This window comes from Drosophila kikkawai, chromosome X (assembly GCF_030179895.1).
Source record: "Drosophila kikkawai strain 14028-0561.14 chromosome X, DkikHiC1v2, whole genome shotgun sequence".
In the NCBI taxonomy this organism is placed as follows: domain Eukaryota; kingdom Metazoa; phylum Arthropoda; class Insecta; order Diptera; family Drosophilidae; genus Drosophila; species Drosophila kikkawai.
In genome coordinates, this window is record NC_091733.1 from 6,895,742 (window position 1) to 6,918,191 (window position 22,450).

General features: G+C 41.0%; 5 protein-coding genes across 6 annotated transcripts; 4 read left to right on the forward strand and 1 right to left on the reverse strand.

The window, feature by feature from the left end:
* Nucleotides 1-3,072: 3,072 nt before the first annotated feature.
* Nucleotides 3,073-4,274, reverse strand: LOC108071211 (sepiapterin reductase). Its single transcript, XM_017161891.3, has one exon. It carries the CDS (start codon nt 4,064-4,066, stop codon nt 3,263-3,265), a length of 804 nt encoding a protein of 267 aa, XP_017017380.1. The 5' UTR covers nt 4,067-4,274; the 3' UTR covers nt 3,073-3,262.
* A 3,400-nt stretch (nt 4,275-7,674) lies between these two features.
* Nucleotides 7,675-9,984, forward strand: Cp7Fa (Chorion protein a at 7F). Its single transcript, XM_017161890.3, has 4 exons — nt 7,675-7,829; nt 8,106-8,294; nt 9,171-9,265; nt 9,338-9,984. Exons 1-4 carry the CDS (start codon nt 7,773-7,775, stop codon nt 9,873-9,875), a joined length of 879 nt encoding a protein of 292 aa, XP_017017379.1. The 5' UTR covers nt 7,675-7,772; the 3' UTR covers nt 9,876-9,984.
* A 1,435-nt stretch (nt 9,985-11,419) lies between these two features.
* On the forward strand, nt 11,420-13,554 carry Cp7Fb (Chorion protein b at 7F). 2 transcript variants are annotated; one of them, XM_017161881.3, is made up of 3 exons: nt 11,473-11,886; nt 11,947-12,007; nt 13,337-13,554. In XM_017161881.3, exons 1-3 carry the CDS (start codon nt 11,544-11,546, stop codon nt 13,350-13,352), a joined length of 420 nt encoding a protein of 139 aa, XP_017017370.1. In that variant the 5' UTR covers nt 11,473-11,543; the 3' UTR covers nt 13,353-13,554. The 2 variants fall into 2 exon arrangements, with proteins under 2 accessions (XP_017017369.1, XP_017017370.1); XM_017161880.2 differs by lacking the exon at nt 13,337-13,554 and having other exon boundaries at nt 11,420-11,886; nt 11,947-13,295.
* A 3,814-nt stretch (nt 13,555-17,368) lies between these two features.
* On the forward strand, nt 17,369-18,894 carry Cp7Fc (Chorion protein c at 7F). Its single transcript, XM_017161882.2, has 2 exons — nt 17,369-17,504; nt 17,574-18,894. Exons 1-2 carry the CDS (start codon nt 17,436-17,438, stop codon nt 18,609-18,611), a joined length of 1,107 nt encoding a protein of 368 aa, XP_017017371.1. The 5' UTR covers nt 17,369-17,435; the 3' UTR covers nt 18,612-18,894.
* A 1,270-nt stretch (nt 18,895-20,164) lies between these two features.
* Cp36 (Chorion protein 36) lies at nt 20,165-21,307 on the forward strand. Its single transcript, XM_017161884.2, has 2 exons — nt 20,165-20,245; nt 20,370-21,307. The coding sequence occupies exons 1-2, from the start codon at nt 20,198-20,200 to the stop codon at nt 21,171-21,173; spliced, it is 852 nt and encodes a 283-aa protein (XP_017017373.1). The 5' UTR covers nt 20,165-20,197; the 3' UTR covers nt 21,174-21,307.
* The last annotated feature ends 1,143 nt before the right edge of the window (nt 21,308-22,450 follow it).

Below are 22,450 nucleotides of genomic sequence, written 5' to 3' on the forward strand. Positions count from 1 at the left end.
TTCCATTTTTATGAAAAAATTATGAGAACTACAACACATTTAATTTAATTTTTTACTCAATTTAAAACATTTAATTTGCATAACAGATACCAAAGATAACTAACTTTTTTAACGAAAAACATTTAATGAATAAAACCCTTTCACGTTTTAAAATATTGATGGTGAGGAGTGCACATTAATCAATTTTTAATTTAAAAGCTAAAATTTACGTTTTATAGATTTCTTCAAAACGTGGCGGTTTGTACCAGATACCGAACGAATATTGAAAACTTTTCCAAAATATTACAAGTATAACCGATATGAACCGATGTAAACCACAAATAAATATATTTTGTACTGTAAAAAAAATTGTGATATATTTTAATTTTTAATGTTCTTTTCTTTTGTCATTTTGGCTACTTATTACTAAAAATAAGTCTTAATTTTGGGGAATTTCTAATAAACTAGACATTGCAGGACTATAATCATTTGATTTTATATCTTCGTGAATTTATATGCCGTGGAGATGTATTAAACGGGTCAGATAATGCAGCCAACATGTTGAATAGGTCCTCATTTCCAGTTGCAATACTTTTTGCTAGATTCTGGTATATTTTACCCCGAGTTGTTTTAGTTCTTTACTTCGCATTTCCGCAAACGCAACTTGACGCTACCGATGCACTATGGTTTTTTTCGCGTTTTTTTGGCATAAAGTCAATTTTTTTATTTTTATGTATCTTAAAATTTTTTTTATTTTTAATTTTTAAATACCATAGACAAATAAAAAAATATGTAACTTTAACATATGGAACAACACTGTTCTGCTGGCCAGCTGTTAAAGTCAGCTGATTATGTAGCAGCTGTTTTGTATGAAATTGGCGCGAAAAATTGTGCGACTTTGATAGTTTGTTGTGGCAAAAGTTTACGAAGAAGTTAAATGAATAAATATGGAAAACGATTGTCCAGGTATATAAAACTAAAGTTTACCAATGTTTCTGTCGTTGTTATGTGTTTTTGTCCAATTGTACCGTCTTTTGTTTACGTGTATTTTTAGAGCGAGCTTAACAAGTGTAGCTGTGTTTCGTGGATCAGTACTTTTGCATGGCAAAGAGTTGCAAAAAGTTGTAAATGAGAAACTATTAACCAAAGTGTGCAGATTAATGAGAAACTAACCGTTTTTGTCCGAATCCACACGTTTTCGAAAAAATCAACATTTTCTAGTACCATATCAGTATGGTTTTTTTCCGTTTTTTTTTTTCTATAAACTCCAATTTTGGGTCTATTGTATTGAAATTTCGTTTGAATACCTTTTTTAAGCTTTCAAGAAGACCTACCAAGTTTCAAATGATTTGGGGCACTATTTCATATAGCTGCCATATAACAGATCTGGCCCATTCGCCCAAAAAATTTTTTTTTTTTTAAATATAACCAAATCATTTGAAACTTGGTAGGTCATCTTGGGAGCTTAAAAAATGTATACAAACCAAATTTCAAAGCAATAGCTTGAAAAACAAAAAAGTTGGTGCAAATCGGCCAGATCGGTTATATGGCAGCTATATGAAATAGTGCCCCAAATCATTTGAAATTTGGTAGGCCATCATAGAAGCTTAAAAAATGTATACATACCAAATTTCAGATCAATAGGTTTAAAATTAGAGTTTATGCCAAAAAAAACGCGAAAAAAACCATAGTGCGATGGTTAATGATTCTGATTTAGGAAAGTTTTACAAAACTTAAAGGCATAGTGTAGTCGGTGACTTTCATCGGCTTCAGTTTTTATAGACTACTTAAGCCAGAAAAAGGTGAAAAAAATTGTCACCTGGCAGGTAGCGATTTACCTGTATAACCCCAAACCAAACTGGAGCTTTTTTTAGGGTATCTGACAGTTTATGAATGTATCTATCACTTAAAGCAAAAACCCTGACCATTGGTTTTATGGTTTTTGTGTAATATTATCTGGAAGTCGACCAATTTACCCATTTTTTGTTTGATGGAAAAACGAAACAAAGTTTAACTTTGAATGCTCATATCTTCTAAAAAAAAAAAAATTAAAATTAGTTTTATTACAGATTCGCAATCCTTGGAAAATGTTCTGTCGAACTTTTTAGATTTTTGCAACGCTAATTGTTCGAGAGGCCCTACTGTGCGGCATTACCATCTCAAAGATCGAGTAAAGCAGGGAGAGAAGTTCCTCGGTCACAACAATCTTCGAGGAACAGCCAAAAATTTATAAACACTATTGAATTTTTGTCAAATACATACAAAACATTTTAAAAGCAAATACCATTTACTTTGCGTTGCCGGCCCAGCAACAGTGTACCTAATAGAATTAAGTGTATTTCTATAAAATATATAATATATATGAACATATATACAAACACCCCCAGGCAACTGTAAATAGACACGTGTCTTCCGTAGAACTTGCAATCTAGAAGTTCCCTTATCGCCATTGCTGTCTGGAAGCTGTTTCTGTTTTTGAATTAATTTCACCGGGACTATATAATCAATTATATATGTATATGTAGGCGCCAGCACATAAGCTGATTCATAACGTCATGAAGGAAATCAAAGGTTAATAAACGATTGTCATGCGCTGCGTTTTTGAATGTATATTTCATGATATTCCATGATATATGCCATGAAATGTATTGACATTCTCCAAATAATACAAAATAAAAATTTCCTAGGAAATCAATGGTTTTCTTTAAACTTTCCGTCTGCCAAACATCAAAATTTGTTAATTATGTTTCCTTATTTCCTTCTTATTTTACCATCAAATCTATTTTCATTTTGCTTAGCAAATTTCGAATAAGTTATTGAAAAAACGTTCACTTTTAAAGAAATAAGATAATTTCAAATAATTTCTGTTAAAAAATTCCAGGATTTTGCCTTTAAAACAGTGACTTTTTAACATCTTCAAGCAAAGCACATTGACTTTAGCAAGGACAACGTCAGTGATTGCACTTTTGTGTACTAACCAAAAATGACTACCTCAAAAATGTAAGAGATATAAAACCCATCCAGTCAGAGATAAACCAAGTTGTATGGTAGACTCCCAGTTTCGCCCCCTTGAAAAATAAATAAAAATAGCAATTTTGATTTCGTTTTCCTTTTCGTGTGAATCCTTTTTGGGGAGAAGCACTTTTAGAATCAGGACCAGGGTCAGCAGCCAGAGTTTATTTTGTAGGGTTTCACGAGCAATCATATCAAAAAAAGCATCCAAATCGTTGGCCAGGTTCAGAATAAAGTTCGGCAGGGACGCAGCCCACCGCCACGATGCTACTCATAAAACAAAGGTGTCGTAGTAGTCGACTTCGTGGCCGGACACGAAGGAGATCTCCTCCAGTATGTTAATCAGCTTGAGGGTGGCCTGCAGTGGCTGGACCCTGGGCAACTGGAGCAGTCGCTTGGAGGCGACCAGCTCCTCGGGATTGATCTCGTTGCCGTTGACATCGCACTGCGTCTGGTGGGTGGAGAGCAGTCCGGGTGTGAAGCTGAGCACATGGACTCCGGACCGCAACTCCTCCGCAGCCATGGCCCGGAAGTACATGTCCCTGGCCCGCTTGCAGGAGCAGAGCAGTCCCACATGGATCAGCGGACGAATCATCAGCGACGAGGTCACATTAACGGCCAGCTTCTCGACTTTCTCCAAGGTCTTCGACTGCAGCCATCGTTGGCTGAGGGCCACGGGAGCATACAGCTGCTGCTGGACGTAGCTCTTCCAGTCTTGGGTGGTTTGAGGCTCCTGGAGCACCTTGGTGGCCGCCTCGCCCTCGTTATGGATTATAATGGTCCGCTCGAACTGGTCGTTGGCCGCCTCCAAAGCCTGCTCCATGATATCCGCGCCATTCGAGTGGCTGGCATCCAGTTTTCCCATCCTCACTTTCACCGTTTCCGGCTTCAGTTCACGCTGCAGGTACTCCTCCAGACGGCTCAACTGCTGCTCGTCTTCGTCCAGGATCAGGGCCATGGAGTCGGTAGCCAGGCGCTTGCAGAACTCGAGGGCCAGGGACTGACCCAAAGGATTCGAGCTGCCGCTCAGCACCAAAAAAGTGCGTTTACTTAAATCCATTCTTTTTGCTGCCATTCTGAGATTGGTTAAGCCTTGGTTTGGACTTTATTTGGGTTTTACTTGCGATCACTTGGAGCTGTTGGACTGTACTGTGCGGAGACTTTTGCGGGCTTTGCCAGCTGGACTAGGCTTGCGACTGATAAGCTTTCTCGCGACCGGCCAAGTATATATATATTTGTATATACTCGCGTTTTTTTCCGTATATAGGTTGAGCGAAGTTCGTCGTTCTGAGTTTCTGGGGAGCTCAGAACGGGCCTTTTATACAACTCAGACCCTGATAAGGTCGGGATCATCATCTGTCTGGGCCTGTTGCCGGGCCATTACCCATTTGGAATTGGGGATTTGGGATTTGGGCAACGAAAACCAGATCGCTGGAGGGATTTAAATCAGGTTATAATAACGTTTACCTATCTTATATATACAATTTTTGAGTTTTAGAAAAAAGTACTAATCGTATTAGTTAAACAATTTAGAGTAACTAAACCTATTTAAAATCATTTATAATTTATTTTATTTAGTCAATTTTACTGTGTTCTGCATTTGTTTCCAAATTGTAAGCCAGTAAGCGACTGTTTTTACCAAACAATTTTAAGAAATGAGGTCTTGACCCTCCAAAAGTCTCTCTCAATTACGGCACTGCTTCACATGAGTCCAAATGCTGATCGATTGTGATCTTTTGCCTACAGAAAGTTCCTCTGATATGGCGGTTAGTCAAGGTCGTTGTATATGTTTGTAAGCACCCTGGTTGACAACAATAATATAAAATAATAAATAAAATCATTTAGGCGTTTAAGAGTCCAAGAAATACTTTGGAAATATTTAACAAGAAGAATTTATACTCAGACTGAAACTATAGTCTACAAAAAGTGTTTATTCAGATTTAAAAAAAATACACTGACACCCTCCTTATCTCCGTCAGTTATTGAACTTCTATAGAAAAACTAAATTCGAATGGATTTCCCATTACATAACAGGCAGCCTATATAGTAATTGTTAAAAACCACATTTGCCGATTATAGAAACACATGTGAATTCGGTGAATTGTTAAGATTACACTAGTAAACAAAACAATCGGAGTTACATCAGTGGCATACATGCACCGAGATACCGCAAAAACGTGATTATTTTGATGTGTTATGTGGGATTGTCGGGAAACGTACTTCCGATTACTCCGATCATTAGCCCAAAGACTAGAGATACATTTTTTCGATGCAATAAAAAGGTTGAGAACACCAGAAAGTTGCTATTGAAATACAAACATTGATTGGTAAAATGTAAAAAAAACATTAAAATAAAAATCTATAGTGAAACAGAAACAGCATCCGGGGCCAAAAAATGCAAAGTTCTCTGAATTGATTTTGATCAATATATGTAGTTTCATTAAGGGGGTATTCTCATTCAAAAGCCGTTTTTTGGACCCTTTTTAAAAAAATTCTTATTTGAAAACACAAAGAATAATTGAAAACTTTTTTTATTTATTGTATTCAAAAATGTTCAAAGTAACTAAAAAAGTTGTTCTTGCCTCGATACGAGGGTTGTTCAAAGAGTAATGAGATTTCAAACTTGGTGGTCGAAAAAAAAAGGTGTCGTCCTGGCGGCCACGATTCAGGGTCTCCAGAGCGTCCGAAATGAAAAATAAAAACGGGGTTATAATCAGAATAGATGTCATTTTCGGGTGACGGAACAGATTTTTTTTTAAATTTTTTTAAACAAAATGGCGGCCAGTCAAAAAAAAAAATTTCGATTTCGGGCTTTTTTTTTGTAGTTTAGTGTAAACAAAAAAAAGAAAACAAAATTTTTTTTTTTAATCTGTTCCGTCACCCGAAAATGGTGACAATTCTGCGTCGATTTCACTTTGTTTCATGAAAATCGGTTTAGTTGAACTGGAGATATCATGGCCGCCAGTTCGAAAAACGTGGTTTCGAGATAAACGCGTTTGAAGTTTGAAAAAAGCTCATTTTGCATAGATCTTGCTTCACAAAAAAGGCTGTATCTTCTAAAGTATTTCGAATTTCTAAAAATCCTTTTGGGGACATATACACACCATCCCAAGCTATAAATAAATGCAAAAAAAAAAAAATCGAAAAAAAAAAGTTGCCCAATGAGAAGACCCCCTTAAAAAATTCACCGATTGTTCAAATGTGAACGAATTCAGCATATTCTAAAAGAAATTTCGATAAAGGTCGAATGCGAATTCGAGCAAAGGCGATTTTTAATTATTTTGATGTTCAGTTTTGATAAAACAGAGACATTATGCTTAGAATTTTGCTTTCTAACATCACTTGAAGAATCCCAGAGTAGAAATAAAAAGTTTACAAGTTTTTCTAACTTATCCATAAAGTAAAAAAAACAACATTAACAAGAAAGGAAGCTAACTTTGGCATGGCATTTCTTCGAAAAAGTGACTTTTGTACGGTCGCGTTCGAATGCCTTTTATTATACCTTGTGTAAACATAAGTATGGGTAAAATGTATTGAAATGTTATCTGCAAGGGTATACAAACTTCGGCATGACGAAGATAGCTTCCTTTCTTGTTTTTGAAATTTTCTTGAAAGCGAACAATTGCACAAAATCGATCTAAGCACCAAGTATTGTGCTAACCAAGAGCTATAGGTTTTAAATTTTGTAAAATTAATATAAAGTCGTGGCACATGTTTTTTTTTTCAGTTAATTGATTTTTTTGACTGCATTTTTTTAGTTTATTGATTTTAATCGATTTATTATTAGAATTTTTTAGAAAAAATCGATTTATCTTAAATTCAGCGCTACAAAAAACCGCTATCATTATTGATCAGAAGAAAAGTTCATCGACTGGCCGTGTTTTCCCCAGAGCTATGTTGTTGTGATTAAAAATCCGCTAAAAACAAACCCGAATTAGGTTAATGACCCAATTTCGTTTCATTGAAGTGCTCCCGACTCCCGGGTCACTTCCAGATTCGTTTGAGATGACGCTGACCTATTTAGGAATCGGGAACGATCTATACAGCTAATCGCGGTTTCCTATGTATGTACATTCCAAGTTCTTCAAGTCGAATTCTTTGCAATTGCGCGGTTTCGTTCGATGATTTCTATATGGGAACTACTATGTATAAAAATATAAAAATATATGCATAGTATAAATATATGCCGTAATATATGCTTTTCTGGGGCTCCAACTAACTAAGTAACCTATTAGCTCTATCGTATGGAATGACTGTGAAAATTATGATGTTGATGAAATTATTTGGCTTAATGGCAACTTGAACATTTCATTGTTAAGTTTCGCCTTTTGTATCTTCCAAAATTTGTGGAATTCAGCTATTCCGACAGCTTGCTCTGATTTGGGTTGAGCTTATCGGTGTACCAAGTACATCTCTGTCCATCCCAGGCACGTAAAGACCATCATGATCATTAGCTGGGGAAAGCGCACTTGGGACAGGCTGTACCTGAACCTGACCCTCGCCATCAGTCAAGGTCACGAGGGGCGAAAGTGACCCCAAAATCTGCTGCGACCAAAGATTTGAAGATTTCACTTACTACGAAACCAGAGCGAAGATTTCATTTACCTCGAAGAGAGACCCTAATGCACTGAGAAGACGCCAAGCTTGTGGCGATCTTCTGGGTAACGTCACGGTTATATAAGCCGTGTGGACCGCTCCCACAGTCAGTTCAAACTTTTAACGAGCGACGAGCAGCACAGCATACGGCCGAGTTGATATTCCATAGTATAAAGTAACCCGAAATGCAAGCCTGCAAGCTTCTTCTCTGCCTGGTCATGGGCATGCACTGCATCCAAGTGGTGAGTAAGAAAAAAAAGTGCGAAAGAACCCTGCGGCCTGGTGTTTCAGTGAGCGAGTGAGTGAGACACAGCTGAGGTCGCAGCGATGGTGAAAAGGCTCTAGGAAGACCAATAAGGATAGTCACACAACAATTTCCTACATTTATAATGCTTATCCAAGACCCAAAAAACCCCTCCAAGTTATGTGCAAAATAAAATGATTAAGAAAATAAGTGAAATCAATTAGTTATCAATAATTTAACAAGTTACTAACCGCGTGTTCTCTATACCAAACAGCTTATGGCCGCCTGCGTGTGCTCCGAGAAGGGAACGGACTTCTGCCAGAGCTGCCAGGGCGCCTCAGTGGTGCGACCGAAGCCCCGATACTACGAGCCCAGCGATGTGAACCTGTCGCCAATCGGTGACAACTGCTGGTGCAGCAAGCAGCTGATCGAGCCAGCCCAGCTTCCGAAGACATGCGGCAAAGTACGTGAGCTGTTCCAGTACATGCACGCCTTCAACAACCTATTGGGCCGTCGGATGCTCGAGGGCGCCATCGAAGCCAAGACGCTGGCGGCCCAGCGTCTGGCCGAGCGTCTGCAGAGGCTTGAGCGGATCGACTGCTACAAGAGATCCCCGACGGGCCGTCATTATCACCTCTAACCAAATGCATCCAGTGACTAATCCATGCCAGCCTAACCCACAGCCGAACCAAAACCCAGTTATTTTTTATGTATTTATATCCCAGTGATTACCATGTTTCACCTCACCCTGATATTATATATCCAAATACCGTCTGCCTAATACCTTAAGGAGGCAATGCATCGCTAGAACCTTATCTCATACAAGTTATATGATCAGTATTCATGTCTAAAGATGTACATGCTCTAGACTACGCATTATTTTTATACAATAGTTCCTTATTTTCAAAATATTGTATTTCCTATAATATTCTGCACCTTTACCCAATATCACCCAATAGATATAAGTTAGGTTACAACCTGCATTGCTACTAACTATTAAATAACTACCACCTATCCAGATCACATTGAAAAGCTATCAAAAAGCTAGGTATCATTAGCAGTAACATTAGTTTCGACCGCAATCATCATCCATCGTCATTCCCCTCAGCTGCAGTAACAATTTCCGCATTGGCATTATCTGCATCCAACTCTGCGTCACCGCCTCGCCACCTCCATCAAAACATATATATATATATAGCTATATAGCCACAGCATCATTGTATCGTCGCGTACGTGCTTTCTAAGCCTCGGAGCTATGCGGAGCGATAGAAACCAATTTCGATACCTTTTTCCGATACCCGAAACCCAACTTACCCGAACTCCACTCCTCTCCGCACAGACCACGCCGTGCAAGCCCACCTGCTCGTGTCAGCAAGTCGCCGATAGCACCTACGCCTCTGACTCCAGCTCCAGCTCAGGGTCTGTATACGGCAAGTAAGTTGATTCCCAACTGAGTCCCATCAGCAATCCTAGATTCCAAGGAACTAACAAGATTATTCCTTTCAGAATCCACTATGCGGCGGAGAAGAAGCAGGACAATAGTCCCGCGGCGGATCCCATCAGCGTGAGTTTAGCCGCCCAGGCTGGCAAGTCCATCAATGTACCCGAGGCCAAGTTGGCCTACGGATTCGCCCAGAAGCCAGTGGATGGCGAGAAAAAAGTGACTTTCTCAAACGTGCCCGAGGAGAATCTGTTCAAGCTCAAGAGCGAAGTGATCACGCTGAAGAAGCGCACCTACGCCAAGCCGCAGGAGGAGGAGGAGGAGTACGCCGAGGAGGAGGAGCAGGAGCAATCTGCCGACGACGACGAGGAGGCCCCACAGCTTACGTACAAGCAGCTGGGCTACATCACCGAGCAGTTCAAGAATCCAAAGTTCAAGCGGATTACCAGCTCCGGTTACAAGGCCTACAAGGACTATAAGGACTCGAACGACAGCTACGGCAAGGTTGCCGGCAAGGTGTCCGTGGACTGCGGCTTCAAGCCAGGCAGGATCACCTCATATCGCAAGGCCAAGCGCGAGGACACCGAGGAAGGCTACTACTAAAATAACTAATCCCGATCCCTTTGCTTGTAAATATGTATATACGCTAAGGAGTGAATGGACGATGTCTGTCTAAGTTAGATCCTAGAGAATATATTTAGAGAAATACCAATGACTTCCCTTTTAATATTGTTGTCTCAAGAAGTCTTGGCTATTTAGCAAACCAAATGAATCTTCCGCTCCCCAGAAGAATATTAAGAAATTCAACGAGCCAGCTTTCTTTATTGGTCACCAAACTGCAGAAGATTGTATTTTGCGGTATTACACTATTAATTGAATCCAAAACGCTCACCAATGAACACGTTTTTATGGCGCCAAGAGAAGCGGAAAATGCTGACACGAAATATTAGAAGTCAGACTGCTTAATCGCTCTTGTCTTGCAAGGTAATGGTCAGAAAAAGCATTATAATTGTTGTGTTACGTACATATTTTCATTATGATTGCGATGACAAGTGTATCAAATATTAAATTGCCTAGAATATGATTTCTTAAAGTTCTTAAAGTCTTACTTTGCGAATTATTCCCACAACTTACGGCTTTGTATTAATTAGGTATTTACAACAGGGAAATGTGCCTAGCAGAACTGAAATATTCAAGTTCAGTTTGGAGCTGTTAAACCATCGATGGTGCATATGCGATAGTATCGTTAGTTTTAAAACAATCGAGAAAGTATTGCCACTCAAAACAATTCAATTTCTGTTTAACTTTTTTCTTTTATAATTCTATATTTAACAGTGCCTTTATATATTTCTAATTGGAAAATTCAATCTAATAAAAAAAGAGAAAAGCATCCCAAAATACAAACACTTTTATTTGTATTTTTTATATATGATTAAAAGCCATTAAAATTGTTGTAGTTTTATGGCAATACTGAACCGAAAATATGGAAAGAGTACAAAAACACACCGAAAACATTGATTGTTATCATAATTTTGATACCAGAATGCGTAATAAGTACTACTTTGGATGAAATATAATGTTGTATAAAAAACTGAGCAATATAATTTATGTTATTTATAAAACACAACACATAAAACATATTTTTATATAACATTATTTTATATATAACATTATTATATCTATGAGACTTTAATTTAGAATTGTCTTCTTTTCCGTTTTTTAAGTCGAAGCTAGACATCAAAGTCTTTGAACACTTGAGTCCAGGTCCTTGTCGTGTATTGACCCATCTAACTGACAATTCGTATCACAGGATTGAGTATATTTTGGCCAGCACAGTTCTGGTGCTGGGTACAGCAGTTGCTGTTTGCGAAGCCTGACTGTAGCTTTTAAAGTTTGGATCTCGAGTCTTTGCCCGGAGCGACACTGAAGAAAGCTGCGAACGCCGGGAACATGACTTTTGACTGAAAACACTACCCGCGGCGTACTATTTGAAAAGGTCAGCGGTCAGCGAAAACAACAACACAGTCTGCCGGCGACTGTGTCTCCCGTCTCCCCTGTCTCCGTCTCCGGCCAGAGTCTCTGGCGATGAAGAAAACCTTGCTCAAAGTCAAGTTCATTGGGGTCCGGAGCTGCGTGAGAGATTGCCGATGACCCGTGCCCGTGCCGCGGATGCCACTCTTGGTGATGCGATATAAAGAATGCATCGGTGCATTCTGCGGCTAGTAGCCACCAAGGCGGACAACCGAGCAGATCAATCCAATTCCATTCAAGATGCGACATCCCACTTTGGGCCTGGGCCTAGGCCTTCTCCTCGTTCTTGTGATTTACTCCTCGCCGCTCCGAGCGGCTCCCGTCGAGGTCGTGTACACGGGCGACGAGGGCTGTGCCTGCCCCACCCAGCTGGGCTACCAACTAAACGTTCCCAATCCGCCCAAGCCCAAGAAGTACGCGAGCAGCGACTACGGCTACCGTGTGGAGAAGCCCGTTCAGACGAAGGCCAAGATCACCTACAGCTTCGACTTCACCGTAGAGCAGCCGCGCACTCCGGCTCCGCCTAAGGTCAATCCTGCCAAGCTCTACGCCAAGGTGGACCGGGTTACAGTCAACAAGGGCGGTACGTTCCTCCAAACTTGGCATCCAATCTGTCTTTCTAACCACTCTCCTTCCACTGCAGACTGCCAGGCCAAGTACAAGTCGTCATGCAGCTGCTCGAGCTGTTCCACCCAGAAGCCCAGGTACGTAGCTCCTCCGGTCAGATCGCCGAATGCGATACGTCGGCGTAGGGATCTCAGGCCGCCTGGTTCCCTCCTCCGCCGGCGGCTCATGCGCCAGCAGCAGCTTCAGGACCGTCCGCCGCGTTACGTAAAGTTATATCACAAGGATCTGGCCGCCCAGCAGCAGAAGAAGCTTGGCCTCCTTGGCCTCCTGGCCGTGGAGTCCCCGACAGCGGATATTAAGTCCAAGCGGAAGACCAAAAAGGTGCCACCCACCTGGACGGGACTGGGTCATCGCCTGCGAAAGCGCGACATTAAGGGCGAGTTCGATCTCATAGAGCAGGAGCGCTCGCAGATTGATCTCACGGCTCCCGAAATAGTCCAGTTCATGCCGGAGGCTCTGAGTCCGGATTTTAAGCCCGGACAGTGCCATATGGGCTGCGGAGCAATGACCGCACACGCCCCGCCTCCAGATCCACAGCCATACCCAGAGCCGGCTGTCCCAAAAGAAATGCCAGTGGAGGAGACCACGCCCACCGAGGCGCCGCTTGAGGAGCAGCAGCCCAACTCGATTCCGGCGAAGAGGGCGGCCGCCTTCGGGTACTATCCCTTGGTCCAGATTCCATCGCCGCTGCTCCCCCCCGAAAGACACGAGACGGGCTACAAGTTCGTCGACGACTCGCAGCTAAGAACGCTGCTGTCGACCACTTCGGTGCCGGATCCGCTGGAGCACAGCTCCACGCCCCTGCAGTTCGCCGGGGATCTTGAGGCCGTGACCCGCCGCTCATACGGCGGATCCCTGCTTCAGGGGCTCGGCCTCGGCGGCGGCTACCCCGTGGAGCATGTGTCTGACTCACAGCTGGACAGCATTATCTCCGGCATTGTGTATAACCATCCAGGCTACAGCTACTCGAGCACAGAGGGGGGAGGCAGCCTGGTCGATCCGGAGCCAGTGCAGAAACAGCAGACGACTGACTTCCTCAAGAAACTCATAGACGGTCGCCTGGGGGGCTGGGGCTTCGACTCTGCCACGGAGCCGGATGAAGCCCTCCGTGCGGACTACTCCACGCGGCCGGCGAAGACTTACGGCTACAACAGCCACACCCAGAATGGCTACAGTGTAGACACCTACAATGTGCCGCCCATTACGGATTACCTGAGGGCCTGGTTCTAGACCGGAGCTACCCACGACCCCTAGATGTAGTAACTATTAGTTAGAAACCCAGAAACCAAAAACAAAAAGCCCAAAACACAAAAAACCAAAAAACAGAATATACAAAATAAATTGAAAAAGATTGCGGCGTTTCTTTCTTTTTTTCACCAATCGCTTCGTCTTTCTTCTCTTTGCAGCTGCGACAGCTACTGAGAGAGGTCTCGCCCGTCCAAGCACAATCTGCTGAGCTCGGCTCTAACCACGGCCCAAAGTGGGCTAGTGGAGCACGGGCTTCTGGTTCTCTGTCTCCGTCCAAGTCCAAGTCCCAAAACAAATTTCTGTGTTCATTCTTCCGCTTTCAGCTGGCCCCATTTTAAAAGTTTAATAAAGTGTTTGTTTGCTTGATCAAAACTTATATCGATTCGATGGTTTGGGTTCGGGTTCGGGTTCGGGTTGGGCACCACGGCTTGGACAGCCCGCCCCCGAAAGTATACCCCAAATCTCAAACATTTGGCAATTATTATTATTTATTTTTGAAATATTTCTTCGTAATACCTTCTATCTTTTACGTTTTTGGATATTGGATGCAGTTATTAATGTGCGTTAACTACGATTAAACCATTGAAGTAGAAGTACAACTAACTTTAAGGAATATATTTTCTACATTTCGAATCATTTGAATCATGGGGGAAAACAATGTAAATGTAATGTAAGGTATGTAAACCTTTCAATTGCTTTCTGATCGCTAATTAGGAAGCGATCGATCTTTTACCGATCGATGTTTGGAAAAGAATACCCAACATCGATGGTTTTTATAAAATTTTCCCATTTCCACAATCAGAAAGAACGTGAAGAGTGTAGGAACCAAAAACGATGTTGTTGTATATTCAACATTAAATTTACAAAAAAATAATTACTTAAAATATTGATCAGATAACCTCATTGTGGTGGTGGTGAGAGCGAACCGTAATTGATCTCATTAACGAAGTTCCTTAACTTGTAATAAGTTAGATTTGTCTTTTAAATTTGTTCGATGTATCAATGATTTCACTTTAAAAAATCGGAATTTTCGATGTTGGCATCGATGAGATGTTAAAAAAACATAGATGTTTGAAATCTTCGATGTTTTCAAACCTCTGATAAGAGCCGACAACCGAATTCTTGCAAACGCATATTTATATAAAAGTAACCATACAGCCAATGAGACGAAAAACTACGTGCCGACAAAAGTGAAAAAGATCTCTAGCGAACTACTCTACTAGTAGCTGTATACGTGTATCCAAATTTGATTAATAATAATAATCTACTCTTCCCACAGCACACATATTCCCAATATAAGTAATTCGATTTATGCTAAGTTGTTCCAAATCAATAGGTGACACTGGCTTATCGGTCAACTTGAATTGAAAGTATGTGCCAGAATAACATATGAAAAACCCCGATTGATTAATTAGGATAAATTATAACCAATTTGAAAATCAATTAACAACCTACGACCGAAAAGCAAACAAGAAAGGAAGCTACCAGCGGCACGCCGAAGGTGTAAAAACTTTGCAGATTGCAATTGGATCATTAGGAATCGTTTCATTTTGGTTAAATGAAAAGAAAGGAAGGAGATTCGGGTCTGATTAAATTTCAAAAACAATATTTTAAAAACGCATATCTCAAGGTAGAAGTATGTAATGTAAACTGTAAATATATATTTTAAAAAGGAATGAATTAATGCCAATAGTTACAGTTTAATATTTTTCTCTAAAACTACCGAATTTTTCTTTGACAAACCGACATTCTGATGTAATACTAAATGACCATATCTCAGATTAGATGAAAATATATTTTAAGCTCGCAGTAATAATTATTTTTCATAACATTTTTTTGATTGTATCTATATGTTACAGTATTCCCATGTAGCTCGTTCCAACTAATAAACTAAATATTGATTTTTGAGGTGCTGTAAGTTCAATACGATTTATTTTTTTTTATTTTTTTATTTCTTGCATTATTATTATTTACTGTTCTTGCATTTTACAATCAGTTTTTAAAGTTTGGGAAAATCTTTATGGATCTTCGAGATGTCGTCTTTTAAATTTTTATCGATATTTTTATACTCTTGCTGGTTATTATAATTTTAGTCAAAAGTTTGCAACGCAGTGAAGGAGACATTTCCGACCCTATAAATATTATTGATCAGCATGAACAGCCGAGTTGATCTAGCCATTTCCGTGTGCCCGTTTCTACCCAAACAGGTCTAAAGGAAACTCTGAAGATTGTCTTCTGAGCACTCTGACTGCTATATAAGTAAGAAGTAGAAAATATTATAACTTCACCGTGTCTCAACTTATTATACCCTTGCAGGGTATTATAATTTCAGTCAGAAGTTTGCAACGCAGTGAAGGAGACGTTTCCGACCCTATAAAGTATATATATTCTTGATCAGCATCAACAGCCGAGTCGATCTATCCATGTCCGTCTGTCCGTCTGTCCGTCTGTCCGTCCGTCTGTCCGTCTGTCCGTCCGTCCGTCTGTCCGTTTCTACGCAAACTAGTCCCTCAGTTTTAAAGCTATCTCAATGAAACTTTGCATATAGTCTTCTATATACTCTCACTGCTATATATGTCGGAACGGGCCGGATCGGACGACTATATCATATAGCTCCCATACAAATGTTCGATATATTTTTAGAAAAAAAATTATAACTTTATTGTTTTTCAACATTTTGGCACCATTTTTTAGATATGACAATTTTATATTATTTCTGAATTTTGTTAAAAATTTTATGAAAATCGGACGACTATATCATATAGCTGCCATAGGAACGATCGGGAATTTAATAGAAAAAAAATTATATATTCGTTGTTTTTCAACGTATTTTAATCTACTCCGGGATATAAGCTTATTTTATTATTCTAGAATTTTGGTATAAATTTCAAAAGAATCGGACAACTATATCATATAGCTGCCATATAAACCGATCGGTAGATGTATACAAAATGTAAAGCTGGGAATGCAAAACTGTAACTGTCAAACTGTAAACTTAATAAGTATAGGTAAAATGTAATGAAATAATATCTGCAAGGGTATACAAACTTCGGCGTGCCGAAGTTAGCTTCCTTTCTTGTTTTTATCTTCTTTGAGATATGGCCATTTTTCATTTCAGACTTTCCGTTTTAATTTTATGAAAATTTGACAACTACATCATATATCTGCCATTGAATATAAGATATTTCTAATCGAAAACATAGTTATTTTATACGATTTAAAAATTATGTTTTTATATATCATTTATTTTATATATATCACCCGTTAGTTTTTCTTTTAATTTGACCAAAAGGAATAGATTTTTAGTGATCCAATTGCAAACTGAAAGGATATACAAACTTTGCCGACCCGAAGTTAGCTACCTTTCTTCTATACATATTATTTAAATCGGAAAAATATGGAAAAATCATCGATTTAAATTCAAGAGACGATTTCTCAGAGACCAATAATAATTTATGAAAACTTTAAAAACTGATTTTTAAGGCCAAGAATAGTTATTTAAGCGCATCAAAAACTATCGGAATAGTTCCACAAAACTGCCGAAAGACTATTTGCAAACTTTTTAAAAACTGACGGACTAGTTTGCGTAGTTGCGGACTGACAGGCATGGCTAGATCAACTCGACTGATGATGGTGATCAAGAACTTCTGGCTAAAATTATAATACCCGGCAAGTTCATACTAAAAGTGAGTTGAAAGTGCTGCATAAACATCCCACCCAACCACCATTATTGTCTAGTGCTTACAATTAATTTGAGCTGTGCATTTCTGAAGGTGTTTGTATTGCGATTTTTTTACAAATTTGTTCTGGTTTATTTTGGAATTTTGCAAGTCTCCGAATATGTTCCAGTGTACATGTGTCGTTCGGCATGTAAACCATGTATTCTAGCATGCCATCGATGGCACATAACACGCTTTGTATTTGTACATAGCCAGAAGATCCAGAAAAGAACTTCACCCGGCAGCAGACGACAAAGCCGGAGCCGGAGTCCGAGCCCATTGAGTAGAGCAAAAGAATTCAAATGACCCTGGAAGCACTCTCTCGCCATCGACTGACGCATCAAGATCGCTGGAGATTCGTGTGGATGAGCCATCTGTACGGCTATATCTGGTTATAGATCACGTCCCGGCACGTCTTTTTTTTTTTTTTGGTCAAGACTTATAGAATGGGGCATGCTCATGTGGCTGCATTTTCTGGGAGTATTTAAATGGAATTCATGGGCCGGTGGGGCTTCAGTTGAACCTTAACTACGCCAAAATGTGGCCAAAATGGCCCATAATATCGTTGCTGTTTTTAGTAGCAACGCCGCTAGGGATTCTCAGCGAGGTGAGTTCATTTTTGGGGACTTTCTTTTTTTTTTTTTCTTAATTCCTAATCCCATTTTCACGCCAATAGAGCCCCGGCGACACCACACCCAGCGATGAGGCGGCTTTCGATGGCAGCACGAGTTCAAGTACGACTCCTAGTCCCAATCTGGAGGGGACCACCGACCGGATGTTCAATGGCGATCTCCGGAAGGCCGCTCGAGTGGAGCCCATGTCCGGGGGGTCGGGACAGAAGCGTGGGGACGAAGAACAGTACGACGTAATCGATGTTATGGCTGCCACGGGTACGGGGACGGGAACTGGAACGGAGACGGGGACGGCGGGCAGAACAAAGAGTGGGCAGACCACCAGAATCTATACCACCGGCGAGGTGGATGAAAGCTTCTGGCTGAAGCATCTGGGCGACGACTTCAAGCATGCCATTCATCTGCAGGTGGGCGGCACCAACGAGGAGTACAACCGGTTGATAAATCAGACCCAGAACGGTGTCCACGAGGAGGTGCATCACGAGTACCTGCCGGGTGCCGAGCGGCCGGACGGAAAGGTTACTTCTTCGCCTCCTCCTCAGAGAATTGCAAGCGGTGGCTACTTTAGGGGTAGCCAGCAGCAGAGCTTTGATAGCCGCTCGTTGGCCATGAAGCAGCAGTTCATCCATCAGCAGTCGCAGCAGCAGCAGCGCCAGCAACCACACCACTACAACTACGCACTGCAGCACACACAACTCTACACTCCTCGGACACAGTCACACCCACAACACCGACACCAACACCAACACCAACACCAACACCAACACCGACAACAACACCCACAACAACACCGACACCAGCAACAACACCAGTACCGAGAAGCACCTCAGCACACACAAATCAGATACCAGAAGCCGCAGAAACTTGGCTACATCATAAACTCCAGCGAGGATCAGCTGCACGCCTCCCAAACGAATTCAGCGCCAGTGCGATCTGGGTCAGACGGAGGAGGAGAAGCCGTTGGCTACGAGGAGGAGGGTGACTCCTTAAACAGTCAGCTGACCTTTAAGTCGCCTTTCAACGACTACGGCAGTCGACCTACACGCGACCTCGCCTATCTTCTGTACCGACGAGGTCTGTAAGGAGATCCTTGGAGCTCCATAAATGAGGCTGAACCACACAACACACACCCAAGGAAACACACACATACACCACACAAAAACACAGAGATTAAGGATAGTCCAAATACAATAATAAAGTCAAGAAAAACATAACAAGTTTGTGTTCTGAAAACTCTAATTTACCACCAAAAAGGGAGACATTTTCAGTATATCGGACATTTGTGTATTAATTATATTATATAAATGAAATTGAACACATCAGTGAGTTTATCCTGTTATAAACCAAACCCTTGATCTTATAAAAAGATTACTAGACGACCAATTAGTGCCCCAAGGTATGCTAAAGTTCCTGAGTATTGTTTTTTATAAGCGATTATATAATTAAAATAAAATAAAAAATAAAAATACAACACATTTAACTGAATTTCAAGTTTTATGTTTATATTTTAACAAATATTTTGGACCAAGTTATGAATATTGCTGCGCGATCGAAAGATTCACTAGCAGTTTATTCTCTTTTTAAAATGGGTTAAACCAATTTTTACGAAATTTTCGTTCACATGAAAACCAAATACGAAATAATTTTTGTACTTCTAACATTCTAGATAAAAACTAATAATAAAAAAGCCCAAAAAACGTGCATTGAAACCCTAATATGTTTGATTATAAATATAATACAATATGGTATAAATATAGATTGGAAACCAGTATAACTACTATCGTACCATGGACTGTAGGCTATAATTCGAATATGTTTTACTGTTAGGAGGGTTAGCAGAGAATTTACCTGAAAATGGTATTTTATGGCTATGAGACTATATAGACATATAGACTTATAGCACGCACTGATGCAACAGTTCGCAAATACTAGAGGCTGTCTTGAACACTGTAGCCCAATTTATTAAAAAGTTAACCATGTCAAATCAAGCCAATCTATTCAGGAAATCTTTTATCACCTGGTCCAAATTATATCTGAAAAATTAAACAGATTGAAGAGATGGTTTTGACCAGTAAGTCTAAATTTCGTAAAGATCAGATCCATTTGAAGATATTCCAAAGAGAGAACCAAAAACCACACGTAAGTACCCAAAACATATAGTGCCAGTAACTCAACCGTTTCGAAGAGAAAATGAGAAAGCAATGCCAAGAGTCAGAAGTACTTATCTCCTGACTCAAGTGCTCAAAGAGAAGATGATCAGACAGCATCCCCAATACATAATGTCCATATCACATCCTAATGATAGTGTCTATTCTTGAAGAGAAAGAACTCGGGACTCGATCGCTAAGAGATATCTACAGCATTTGAGAGGTATGTTTGGGCCATCTCTGACAGAGTCATCCTATGACGATTCAGGCCAAGGCGACCCACCCGAACACCGACAAAGAGAAGATTGCGACGGGGCGGAAAGCAGACTGCAGACCACTCTGGGGGTTAGGAGGTTGTCTCTGATCTCGGCACGATGGCGAGACAACAATGCGGCCAAATCGGAAATGGAGATGGATCACGTAGCTGGCCGTGGTGACTAGCGATTATAGGCGCTATAAAGAGCCGGAGTCTTTGCCAGACACCGAGCAGTAGACGATCCAATCCACACGTAAACGGCAACATGAAACTCGGTCTCTGGTTTGGCATCTTCGCCATCGCCGCCGCGCCGGTTAGTAATTCCCAACTCCTAACACGCTGCCTCCTTCCTCTGTAATTTCCGACTAAATATTTCGCGGCGGAGGGATACGTGTAACTCGCAACTAATCTCTTTGCCACCTTCTTGTCTCCCTCAGCTGGTGAGCGCTAACTATGGCCATGGGCACGGTCATGGCCACCACAGTGGTGGTGGACAGTACCTGTCGGGCGGCCCCAATGCCGGACTCGATGAGTACGTGAATGTGGCCACCGGCGGCAACCAACCGGCGGCCAACCAGATCGCCTCGCAGGCAGAGATCCAGCCCACCCCGGAGGAGGCCCGCCGTCTGGGTCGCGTCCAGGCTCAGCTCCAGGCTCTGAACGCCGATCCCAACTACCAGAAGCTGAAGAACTCGGAGGACATCGCCGAGTCGCTGGCGGAGACCAACCTGGCCAGCAACATCCGCCAGGGCAAGATCAAGGTGGTGTCGCCCCAGTTCGTCGACCAGCACCTCTTCCGCTCGCTGCTGGTGCCGTCGGGCCACAACAATCACCAGGTGATCGCCACACAGCCCCTGCCCCCCATCATTGTCCACCAGCCGGGCGCACCGCCAGCCCATGTGAACAGCGGCCCCCCGACGGTGGTCCGTGGCAATCCGGTGATCTACAAGATCAAGCCTTCGGTCATCTACCAGCAGGAGGTGATCAACAAGGTGCCCACTCCCCTCAGCCTCAATCCCGTCTACGTCAAGGTCTACAAGCCCGGCAAGAAGATTGAGGCCCCGCTGGCTCCGGTGGTTGCCCCCCAGTACAACCACCAGCCCCAGGGTTATGGTCAGAGCTATGGTAGCTCCGGTGCCGCCTCTGCTGCCGGTGCCGCCTCCTCAGCCGATGGCTACTCCGCCGGCAACGAGGCTCCCCTGTACGCCAGCCCCGCGCCCTACGGCCAGAACAACTACTAAGGAGCTTCGCCCCCACCGTCAGGCCGTCGCGGCTAGTTTAATTTAATTTTCTCCTTTTTTTACCTTATTTGTCGGCCGAGTGCGCTGTGTGCAAATAAAAGACGAAAAGAAAGAAATGCTTAAAATATAAACAATTCGTGGAAATTACTTTGTTGGGGACGGGAAATGGAAAGTGATTACACTGCTATATGTTTATGAACAAATCTATTTATAGTATTTAGCTTGGCTAGTTAAACAGCCACTTTGAAGGCCTGACAGTGGAGAAAAGACCGAAGCTAAATGTTTGTATCATAAGAAAATGCATAACTAACTGGGATTCAACACTTTGATTTATTTATTGAAATAATACCATATGCTATTCACATATATATTCACATTCTTTCAATGTAGTTCTTCAGGTTTAAGCAAAGAATGTGTTCATAATTTGACCAAATTGCAAGTTTTAAGAGGGGGTTTTGGGTTAACTTTTCATTTTATTTACAAACACACCTCTTGAGATCAATTCAAGTTTGTATTTGTAGATGTACGAATAATATATATCGAAGGGAAATGCATTTATTATCCGTAAGATGCACAGTAGCTATCTTCTCAGATATTGCCCGTACTTAACAATGGAAAATTCTTGATTGATAATTCTGTACTACAGATTCTGTAGGTAGGTAGCCTAAATGGTTCGTACTGTATTTCTTGTTTACTATAACAAAACATGGCTTATCATTCAAAACTGACTTATGCATAGAGAAACATAGAAAACGTATTCAATTTTTTTTAAAGAAAATTCCAATAATTTTAAAAAATAATGTTTTGAATTTTGGATAAGAGACACCTCTAAAAATAAAATATGAAAGGGGGGAATAGGAGACTTCCCAAAATAAAACCTACGATATCAGCCAACAGAGACAATGCATACACTAATAAAAGGAAAAGATATTTGGCCATAGAATCGTGTCATTTGGTCTAGAAAATCGTTTGATTTTATTTTATAAATTTTTGTTCAATATGTTTCATCTTATTCCTAGAATTTTCAGGCTTTTATTTTTTTTATTGGATTTTAAAAAGGATGCATAAAATCTCAAAGCTCTATTTTATGTTTTTTACTTACATAAAGTATATATAGAGTGAATATGATACAAATCTTCAATGAATAAAGATAACAAATCTTATGATAAATACACTAGCAGTGCTTTTTATAATGTTCCTAGGCGCGTACAGGATAAACAGAGTTATTCTGTTTAATCGGCTCTTTTGGGTGAGTGTTCTGTATCTGCTTATATGCC